The 12002-nt window shown below is 36.9% G+C and overlaps 1 protein-coding gene across 1 annotated transcript in view; it reads left to right on the top strand.

Annotated features, from left to right (window-relative positions):
- Window positions 1-12002, top strand: part of VAV3 (vav guanine nucleotide exchange factor 3) — a 482681-nt gene that overhangs the window by 219365 nt on the left and 251314 nt on the right. Inside the window, exon 9 of the mRNA XM_044675502.1 lies at window positions 1961-2060. Within this exon, the coding sequence (XP_044531437.1) occupies window positions 1961-2060 (100 nt within the window). The remainder of the gene's footprint in view (window positions 1-1960; window positions 2061-12002) is intronic.

The following is a 12002-nucleotide window of genomic DNA, read 5'->3' as shown; positions in this document are numbered from 1 at the left end:
GACTGACATTAAAATTTTTCAGAGGGAGAATGAAAATGATTGGGTGAACTACTTAGGGAAAATAGTATGAATTTAGCACATAATTAAATATTTTTATTTTGTATGTTTTTCTGCCTTTTTTTTTTTTTTTTTTTTTATTGCCGGTCACATATATCTGAATTCAAGTGTGTTGAGTTGGAGTAAAACAAAGTCCTATTGTATACATTTAATTCAGTTCACTACATATTTATCTAATACCTGAGCTGTTCAGGATATGGTACTAGGTATGAATGATACTAGCCTGGTTCTTTTCCATTTGGTGTCTTGTTATTGATAGAAGCCTCTGCTTGCTTCTTGTCATGGTTAGTTCATTGCTTCTTATTGAATGGGGGAAAAAGACTTAAAGGTAGGCTCCAGCCAGCAAAGGGAACCATCTTTTCAGCTCTGACCTTGATCAAGTTTCTAGTGTCTGATTGCTGTGTGACTTTCTTCTCAGTCTCTTCCAATCAGAACCCGAGCTTGGCCACTCACTCCCTACCAAGGGTCTGGATACCTTAATGAGAATGGTTATGATATACGCAATTTTCTGGTATATACAAAAGTTCTACCATATGCAAAAATATATATAAAATATTTATAAATATATAATATATAAGTAATAATTAGAAATAAGGCTTTCTAATTATTATTATCTTAAATCTAATGTCAAGATCCAAAACCTATATAATACTAATCCTATACAAAAAGAAAAATCAACCTGTGGTATACAATGTGTACATAAATAAACAAGTATTATATGTGTAATAGGAAAAAGGCAGTCTAGAAAAGTGAATGAATATATTTATATCCTGTGTGACTCCAAGCACTTTACCTTTCAATGCCCCTGAATTCTCCAAGACTGTAAATCTCAGAGCAGTTATTGATCTATATTGGCAAAGAGAGCTACTAGTGTAGGAAATGGGACTTTCCCATGCTAATTAAATGACCAGTCTCTTTCCTTCCTCCTTCCCCCAAAATATAAAGTAATACACTATAATTTCATGGAAAAAAATACTAGAAACTGAGAATATTGAGAAAGGCCTTATGAAGAAGATGGAGGATGAAACATGGCTTGAAGGAAGCCAGGTAGAGGTGAGTAAGGGAAGTATAATCCAGGCATTAGGGAATATCTGTGGAAAAGCAGAGATGACAGCTATCAGATTCTATAGGAAAACCGAGGCTCAGATTTGGGGATCGACTTATCCACATATTTTTGTTCCACAATTAAAAGTGACTTCTAAAAATAATCTCAGGGCTTAATACACCTCTGACAATCAATCAATAAACGTTTAATAAGTGACTGCTGTGTGCCAGACACAGTGCTCAGAGCTGGATAAAGCTGATAGGTCTCTAATTATATTGGGCCAAATTGATATTCTCATATTCACAGATATATCAATACTTCTTTATCTTGACTATCGTCCTCTAACTAGGGGAACTGGGAGGAAAAAGAGAGGAAATAAGAATTTATTTAAAATCTACTATGCACCAGTCAGTGTACTAAGTGCTTTACAAATATTATTTCATTTCATCCTTACAACAACCATGGGATTTAGGTACTGTTATTATTGCTCTTTTATAATTGAGGAAACTAAGGCAAATGGAGAGTAAATGACTTTTCTAATAATTGTCTCAGGTTCTCCTGACTCCAGGTCCAAGATTCTAACTGTACAATACCACCTAGCTACTTCTAATTGCTGTCACAATGCCTGCCACAGTACACACTTAATAAACATTAGTGAATTGATCAGTAATTATTTAGTAGTTAGTCCTAACTTGATTTGTAGTCAATTAGTAGATTGATTAGTAGTTAATTGTTGTAGATTTTCCTAATGGTTTCATACAGATAGATATTCTGTCTCTCTGCCTTTTATTTCATTCTAGTTCTTTGTTATTCATTTCTATTTCTTTTTTTCTTTTTGTCTTTTTTTTTACCTTTCAGATTGGTTATTTATGGGCAATACTGCAGCGGAGTGGAGTCAGCCATCTCTGGTTTAGACTTTATTTCTAAGACAAAAGAAGATGTCAAGTTGAAACTCGAGGTGCTCTTACCTTTATCTTTCAATGTCATATAGAAAAAAGAAAGTGAAATGAACTTCTTTAGAATTGTTATGATATGTACAATTTTCTGATATATATACAAAGGTACCAATATATACAAATACAATACAAAAATGATTTATAAATGCACAATACAAAAATAATAATCAGAAAATAAAATTTTCTAATTAGTATTACTTTAAATCTAGCATCAAGATCAACTATTTTTGGTTGACTGTTTTAGAAGATGGCTATATCTCTTTTTATGTAATAGGTATATTCAGGCAGTAAACATTCATTGAGTACCTACTATATGCAAGGAGGTATGCTAGATATTAGTGGGAAGATATAAGGATGGTCGATCCCTTTCTTCTGCAATGTAGAAGAGGAGATATACACACTGATACTTTGCTAAAGAGCAGCTGTAGGTAACACAAAACCATTATGTATATATACACACACACACACACACACACACACATACATACTAGGTCCTAGAGGAAGGAGATATCATTTCTAGTTGGGGTGATCATGGAGAACTCAAATGAACAAGTAATATTTGAGTTGTACCTTGAATGAGAGGTAAGAGGTCAACAGTGAGAGATGAGAGTTGGGAGGAAGCCTTCAAGATGAATGGAATATGGGGGCAACAAGTACCCAATGTGGGTTTAGGATGTTCCACTGGGGCTGAGAGGCAGAACTAGAAGCAATGGGCCAAAGTTGCAAGGAGGAAAATTTATATGTGACTAGATACTCTGCATATGTCAAGAAGAACTTTCTAAAAATCAGATTGTTTTTAGTTTTACTAAAAATAAAAAGTGGCTTGAGCTTTGTGAGTGGATATGAGGTATCCCCTCACTGATGATCTACCATCAATAATTTGATGACTGTCAGTCACTCAATCAAGAAACATTTATTAAACTCCTACTATATGACAAACATTATGCTAAAGTGAAGAGGTACAACGAAAGGCAGAAGGCTGTCCCTTCTCTCAAGGTTTTCAATCTCATGGGGGTGACAGCACAAAAACAACTGTGAACAAACAAGATATATACATGATCAAATGGAGATCAATAGTGTAATAGAACTAACATCAAGGGGACTAGGAAAGGCTTCCTGTAGGTGGGATTTTAGTTGGGACTTGAAGAAAGTCAGGGAAGTCAGGAAATGGAGTTGAGAAGGGCAAGAATACCAGGCATGGCGGAGAGCCAGTGAAAATTCTGAGAGATGGAGTATCTTGTGTGAGGAGCAACAAGGAGACCAGCATCACTCATTCTCAGAGTATTCATAATATAGAACAGCTGAGCTAAATGACATAGTGAATAGATTGTTAGGTCCTCAAGAAAAATTGAATTCAAATATTGCTTTAGACATTTGCTAGCTGTGAAACCCTAGGCAAATCATTTGACCCTTGTGTACCTTAGTTTCCCCAATGGTAAAATGGAAATAATAATAACATTAACTACAACCCAGAGTTGTGAAGATCAAATGAAATAATATCTGTAAAATTTTTAGCACCGTTAATGGAACAATAGTAGGTACTTAATAAACACATTTTTGGGGAGGGATTCTTATTGCTCACTAGCTAAAATAGATGACTAGAAAAGCCTCTTATGACTCAGATCTTGTAATGCATCCAATTGCACCAATCTGCCCATTTAACATTTCCACTTATTATTGCTAAGACAGAAAATGAAAAGACTTTGGTTTTAATTTTAATTCTTTTAATTTCACACTTGAAAACAAAGAAAAGAGGAAAATGCTTGATTACAATAAGTTTTCACTATTATCTTTGAATTAAATTTGTTTGTTCATGTGTGGCAAGAAAGAGGTAAACAGTGGCCCTGCCTCAGCATTCATTTTATGCATTTCTCACGTCTATATTTTAATTGTCTCCACTCAATATACCACCTCTCTTTATCTGTAGTTTTTTTGAACAGACTTATACCCAGACCAAGTTCTATTTTTCTGCAGTTAGTCTCTTCAAATTGGTCTATCTGTTAACAATCAGGTAGATACATTCCATCCTCTGCATCATCCATTGAAGATGCTTTAGCCACTCATTTTCAGTGGAATGTGAAAAAATGGGATCTTGGGCCATTACAATGAATTTTCTGTTGATTTAAATGAATTAAGTTGTCAGAATGTGATTATAACGGAGGTCAAATCCCATTTTGAGAAATAGCATTTGAATGGGAATTTCTGCAAAATGCAAAGATAATCAAGTCCAGGCTGATGGCCAGCTTATTTTAGACAGAAGCAATACAACTGAATTTCAGGGCAGGAAAAATTGAGACAGTTTCTCAGAGTTTATTGTAATGAGTTTTGACCTAGAAAGGCTTTTTCAAAAAAGAAGTGTAAATGCCCCAACTGAAGTGGTTTCTGGTGCTCATGTCTTGGAGGAAAATATTCTTTATGAGATGAATAAATTCTATGTGTTATCTTGGAACCATTTCTTAATTCTCATTTTCCTACCTGCTTCAATAGTCAATTCTCTTTACCCAAATGAGCCAATTACTTACCAAGTGACTCACCTTACTATCACTATGAGGGCCTTGCAATATATAACTACTTGTGAAAAGGTTATATTAAATACCCACTTATTAAGCTCCTACTATATGTCAGGCATTGTGCTAAATGTGGGAGATAGAAAGACAAAAGATAGTCACATAGTCTGTAGGCCAAAAGTGTGACTAAACTCAGGCCTGTCTGACTCTGAGGCCCACTCTCTATTCAAGTATACCATGTTATCTCTAAAAGAGATTAAAAAGGAAGAAAAATAAAAATCAAAGCCTTTTTATTTTCTATCATCAGTATTAGCATATTTGATATCAAAGAAGAAAAGATGGAGAAATGCTTGATTATAATAAAGTTTCACTATTATCTCTGATTAAATTTCTTTATTCATGCATGGCAAGAAACAAATGAACAGTGAGTTATGACAACTAGATGTCTATGACAACTCTTCTGTGTTTAGCTTAGAATAGAAATCATTTAGCCTCCCACTTCCCTCTTCCTGCAAATGGGACCTTTTCCTATTTCCTTTACCTTTTAAAAGCATGGCCCCTGTTGTGATATCATTGGGTTTAAGCACTTTGCACCTTTAACCTATTGTTCTCCTAAGTCTGCCCTCTTGGCCTAAACAGAACAGGTGGGTGGTGCAGAATAGGTAGGATGTGGAGTCAAGAAGACTTATCTTCCTGAGTTCAAATCTGGCCTTAGATAATACCTACTAGCTGTGTGACCCTGGTCAAGTTGCTTTAGCTTGTTTGCCTCAGTTTCCTCATCTGTAAAATGAACTGGAGAAGGAAGTGGCAAACTAGTATCTTTGCCAAGAAAAATCCAAATGAGGACACAGAGTCAAATAAAACTGAAACAACTCAACAACAATTCTTGTTCCAAGGGGCAGAGCCAAGATGACGGCTTAGTAGCAACAAAAGCCGAAACCACTCTGACCATGCTTCCAAAACCAATCTTTTAAAAGTGCCTTGAAACTATAGGAGTCAAAAACTAATAACAAGGTGGAGTGAGGGGTCTCTCCTGTTGAACACAATTTGAAAGGTAATCAGAGAGAGCTGATTTTCATTGGATAAGGGGAAGCAAACTGCACACAGAGGAATTCTGGCTGACCACTCCACCACCACCTACTATCCCATTTTCTGAACCTCGCTATAGACCAGTGATGGGCAAACTGCAGCCCATGGGTCAGATGCAGGCCCCTTGAAATGTTCTGTCCTGCCGCATGGCATTATTCCTAATCTGACAAATACAATGAGTAGGATACAATAAATGAAACTTCAAAAGAGTTGCCTTAGAAAAAGACTGACAGATGAGCATTTCCTTTCCTTTGGCTCCCTCTTTAAAAAGTTTGCCTATCACTGGTATAGACCAATTTAGGGATCCCAGGATGCAGGCTACACCAACAAAAGTGCACTTCATACTCACCTCTTAAAGTGCCCGGGTCTGGTACTAGCCCATAGTGAGACCCAGAAGACCATAACACTGGGTCCTTTCAAGCCTACACTGCTCCAGTAAAGACCTAGCCCCAGGGCAAAATGTCTCACATTGAAGAGCCCTGTAAACCAGCAGCAGAGAAGACAGAATCATCAACTTTTGGAATTCCCAGTCCACAGGCCCCCCCCAAAAAAAATCATATGACAAGACATTATCCTAGAAAACTGCCCTGGTGTTCTTGAACAAGAGGGTAAAATAGGAATCAAAAGAATCCACAGATCACCTCCTGCAATAAATCCCCAAATGACACATCCTAGGAATGTTATAGCCAAGTTCAAAAGCTCCCAGACCAAGGAGAAAATACTGTAAGCAGTCAGAAAGAAACAACTCAAGTACATGGAGCCCCAGTCAGGATTACACAGAATCTGACAGCTTCCACATTGAAGGCCTGAAAGGCTTGGAATATGATATTCCTGAAGACAAAGAAATTGGGTTTACAACCAAGAATCACCTACCCTTAAAAACTGATGGCATTCTTTCAGGGTAAAGTATGGTCTTTTAATAAAATAGAAGATTTCCAAGCATTCCTGATGAAAAAACCAGGCTTAAAGACAAAATTTGATTTCCAAATGCAAAATTAAAGAGAAGCATAAAAAGGTAAATAAGAAAGGAAAAATTTAAGGGCTTCAAAAAGGTCAAATTGTTTATATTCCTATACGGAAAGATGATATCTATAACTTTAAAAAATTTTCATTATCATAGTACTTAGAAGAAATATACATAAACAGAGGATGTGGTAGTCATTTAGAATGATATGTAAAAAAAAATCTCTGTTCCGCATGATAATACTTAGATACATTAGGATAGCTCTCATGTTCCTCCTTCTCCCCAGGTTGCCCTCTAAGTTAACCATTCTTAGTTTTTTCAACTGGTCCATATATGACAATGATGCAGCACCTTTCATCAGTTTAGTTTTCCTCCTCTGGATAGTTTTCAGTTTATCAATGCCCTTCTTAAACTGTGGAGCCCCAAACTGAATATCATAATTTAGTTGTCATCTGACTGGGGCTATTACTTCCTTCTGGGAAACAAAGTGAATCGTTTAATATAGCCTACAAGTACATTCTTTTTTTCTTTTCAAATTTCTGTATCATACTGCTGACACATATTGCACTTTAAGTCAACTAAAACTCTTTTCTGAAAAACTGCTGTCTCCCCATCTTACATTCTGAAAAATTTTTTTCAACTCAAGTGGAAAACTATCCATTTATCCTTTTTGAATTTCTTCTTCCTAGATTTCTAAGAATTTGATTCAATTTCATCTCTTAGATTCCTTGTCCAGGTTTTTACCCATCAATATCTTTTTGAATCTTGATTTTTAACTGTGCTACCAATCCTTTTTATTATTAATCATCTACTAATTTGATAAGCATCTTATCTGTAATAGGACTGGGGTTCCTCCTGTTTCCCCACAACAGATTAGTTTTCCCTAAAACACAACAAAGCTATCCCTCAGGACCTGATTGGCCTATGTTCTCTTGATTCATCTTCCTGGTCATCTAAGGTAGGTAGAGAAGGGAACAAGCATGTATTATGCACCTGCTATGAGTTGAGCATGTTTTAAGTTCTTTATAAGACTTAGCATAAAGGGGCATAAAAAGTCCAACCAATATAAAAGTTGGAGTCCTTTTGACACGGCCAATTTCTGAAGACCATGCATATATACCATTCTTTGCCCTTCTGTCCAGATGTGTTTCCACATGGAAATGAGGCTTGGAGGCATCTTTTATAGAAACTGACTGCCACAAGATCCTTATCGCCTGTCCTATGTTAGGGCAAAGCATTTTGTTAATGCTTCAGTGACTTACCAATGCTTCATTTCATCCCAAAATCAAACCTGAATTTATAGGATGCTAGCATTAGGTCCATCCTGACACAATTGTGCCATTATCTAAGGAACTGATGAAAATGTTAAATAGCACCGGGCTGAGGACCAATCCTTAGTGTTCTTCATTGGAGAACTATTCCCAATATTTCATTGAATAATTATTGTCATTCAACCTCTTCTGAATCCATCGAACTGTAGTTTTTAGTTATATTATTTTCTAGTTCTCATCTCTCCATGTTTCCCAACAGAATAATATTCCATGTTATCAACCCAGATAAAGGATAGGCACTGGATCTGTGATTAGAATGGTGGAGAACTCCTGGATGGGGAAAGTCCTTATTCAAACAAAGGTCCTTATCTTTTCTGCAATTTATATAGTCTTAGGGAATCATCCAGAGCACCCAGAAGCTAAGCTACTCATCCAAGGTCTCATAGCTAGTGTCCAAAATGAACCTTGCACCCAGGCCTTCCTGATTTCAAGGCTGCCTTTCTATCTTGCATTTCTACCATGCCTCTCACCTTATCAAAGGTTAGTGTAAAATTTAGATAAGCTACATCTACATCATTCCCCTCATCAGTTTCAATCTCATCAAAAACTGAAATTGGTTTACTCTGGCATGACCTGGTCTTGATTATTCTCTATTTCCAGGGTAATACTTAGGAAAATGATGAATTAGGTATCATTCCTCTCCTAGATCTGTGATTTCATTGGTAAAGGGGTCTTCTGATTAAGGAAACTCACTCTAATAATGCATGTAAGCATCATATCTACTAATAGAGATAAGGGTATGTATAGAAGAGGTGTTAGTTACCCTTATATTTAGGGCTCTAAGACTTAAGTAACTTAGTAAGGTCCCTACTATTTTCCTTAATTCATTCTTGTCTGTCTGCATAGTAGTCTAGCTAACGTCTATATTCAAAGGAAAAGCAGTCCACCCATAGACTGCTTTATGGAAGTCTTTTTGAAGATGAATAGTGTGAATTCTTTTGTTCCTAACTGCTAGGGAAATGGCCATGATTACTTAGGTGAACTCTTCTTTGTTCTGCTAAAAATATCATCTTTTATTTTGGGGGGAGTGGAGTTATTCAGTATTTCTGGCATTATAGTAGGTTGGGACTGGATGGTTATCTATCAACCCTATAAATTTCATGGTCATTAAATTCTTACTATTCTTTCTGAGCTTTTAGTTCAAGATCGCCATCCATTCCCTTCTTCTCTTTAGTGAAAGTGTTCTCCGGAGTTCTTTCCTGGGTCCTCTTTTATTTTTTGCCATCTCATAGCTCCTATGGATTTGATATAAATGACTCCCAAATCTATATGTTTAGTCCTAATTTCTCTCCTTAACTCTAGTTACTCATTGTCAATAGATTATTGAATACCCTCTTCTGGATTTTCCATAGAGAACTGAAATGCAGAGCGTCCAAAACAAAACTCATCACTTCCCCTTTAACCTCTTACTTTTAGCCAAACTTTCTTTTTTCTATTGAGGGTACCAACCTCCCAGTACTTCAAATTTATAACTTCAGAGTCATTCTTTATTCTTCCTTCTCTACTCCCCCAATATAATGAATACCCAAGCTTTATTAGTTCTACTTCCCCTACGTCTCTTACATCTCTTGCCTTCCCTACAGTCCCAAATTCTCAACTCCTCATTCTCTTTCCCTCCTCCATTTCCAATCTGTTGCCAAACTGTCAATTTTAACTTTGTAACATCTCTTGCATATGCCTCATTCTTTCCTGTGATACTGTGTAGTGCCCAGAATTTTTACCAATAAATCGTCTGAGACCATTTCCCCAAGAATAATATCATCTATTAACAGGGAATGTATTCTCTTAACAATGAATGGATCTTTCACCTGCCTCTTCTACAAAATATCCTGAGTCCTGATTAGTGAGTCCAATTTCTGATTGGCCTGGAAATTTGCTCCTTGGACCGCCCCTAGCAATCCCCATTGGTAGATATTTTGAAAGAGGAGGACTTGAAGATTTTAGCTTCTCCCTCATTATTTCATTGCAGGGGAAGTGGATCTTTACCTAATTAGGGAAACTCTGACCCACTTTACTTTCAATTGGGTGAAAGTTCAGCAACTAGAAACATAACTTACTCTCCCTTATCTGACAGGTTAAGAAGTTGAGTGTCAGGATGCTTGTGGAGCCCAATCTAGTTTAGATCTTGAGATATGGACTATTTCAGCCTGACCTTGGAAGACCATGGGGCTTGGGAAAAATGAATGATTTCCCATAGAAATATTACTAATAAATAATACAATTCAACATTACTTTTTCTCAACTGCCACCACTTTAGTTCAGGTTCTTCCTCATCACCTTAGTCCTGGACTAATGCTTGTTGGTCTTTCTATATTCCAGTCCATCTTTCCATTCAGTAACTGCCTAAAGCAGACCTGACTTTGTTACCCCTGACCTCAGTAAACTACTGTAGCTCTTTATCACATCCAGGATCAAATATAAAATCCTCTGTTTAGCATTCAGACGCCTTGATCTCTGCCCATCTGCCTTCCCCATCTTACTAGTCTTCTTATGCCTTATGTTCCTCCAGTTTCTCTACTACTCAGATAAGGTAAGCCTAACCACATGGCAAGAATGTGTCAGACTGGGGTGAGGTTTGAGCTGAGATCCTATGATTTCAGTGTCAGCTTTCTTTCAGATGTATCACTCTGTCTAGTTCATCTTTTTGGCTATCACCCAATTACCCATTTTTTGTAATCTCAAAGCCATACCTTGCCTCTTGCCATTCTCTTTTTTGGGACATGCTGTGTTTCAATCTTTAAGGCTGTCTTCTGCCTCTCTTTTTTTTTTTTTCCTGGTTTTTCCATTGCTTTGTTTTTCCATTGACTTGACCAGTTCTTCTTGTTCCTGATGTTGACTAGTTGCATTGTATTCCCTCTAATCTCAGTGTCTGAATTCCTCCTGTTATACTGCCTTCCCCATCTGTACCTTTCCTCAGCCTTTCCTGTTCATGTGGAACAGGATTCAATCATTAAGATGACCCTGGTTGGGCCCAGTTCAAGCCCATCCCAGCCTCAAGAGTAAAGCCATAAGAATCAGCATAAGAAATGCTTATAGAAAACTTGGGGGCCTGGGGCCATATTTTTATTTCTCATGAGACTAACCTTAGCTGCACCTAGTCAGCCAGTGTCCATTGTTCCTGGGAGAGTTTCCCAGTAATAAATGTTTAATTGTAAATATATAAAATAATATATACAATATGCTTTTATATATAATTCTATATGTATGTATATATACATATACACATATGCTTACATACTCAGAGGACAGAACAAAAATTAAGTTTAATATAAATTATTAACATTTTCTCCATTAGTTTCTTCAATCTAAACTAGTGGTTTGAAACTCCAAAACAAAAGAGAGGGTCACTAAACCATACATAAAGATCCCCGCAGGCCATCTATTGATTTGGTTTTATAAAATATAATATTTTCAATGGTTTATTGGATTTTTATTTCTTTTGTTAAATATTCCCCAATTACATTTTAATCTGGTTACTTGGGAGTTGATACCTCTGGGCTGGATAAGCAACAAAATAATAAATCAAGCCCTAATTTAGAATTTGGTGATTTCCAAGGTGCAAATTCTCAGACTGAAAATTTAGCAGTTGGCTGGAGGGTTCAAGCTGGCTCCCACACACCCCTGGAGTTTCCTCATTTTATATGAGATACTCTAAAGAGGCTTTCCTGGGGCTATTGTCTTGGCTTGGATAAACTCTGAGGGACCCGTGGAGGGTTTTCCTGCAGCACATATCATCTTCACACTTATTTCCTGTCTCTGAGTCTCCTTAGCAATCAGTCAAACAACAAGTCTATATTAAGTGCCTGTGAAGTGTTATCTGTCATTGTATAGGAGGTAGTTAGCAAGATATGCCCATATTTCTTTCTTTTCTTTTTTTTTTTTCCTCCCCTTTCTGTGGCTGCTAGGATCAGGCAGCCCGCAGTTTGCTCAAGTGACCATGAGATGGCACCCCAACATCCTTGTAGTCAAAACTGTCTCTTCCTTGATTCATTGGGCAAGCGTTAATAAAATGTTTGATGTGTGCAAGGTGCTCCCTGTGCTAGGCTCTGAGGA

Source organism: Gracilinanus agilis, chromosome 4, assembly GCF_016433145.1.
Source record: "Gracilinanus agilis isolate LMUSP501 chromosome 4, AgileGrace, whole genome shotgun sequence".
In the NCBI taxonomy this organism is placed as follows: Eukaryota; Metazoa; Chordata; class Mammalia; order Didelphimorphia; family Didelphidae; genus Gracilinanus; species Gracilinanus agilis.
The sequence above is the reverse complement of the archived record's forward strand: the minus strand, read 5'-3'. Positions and strand labels throughout refer to the sequence as shown.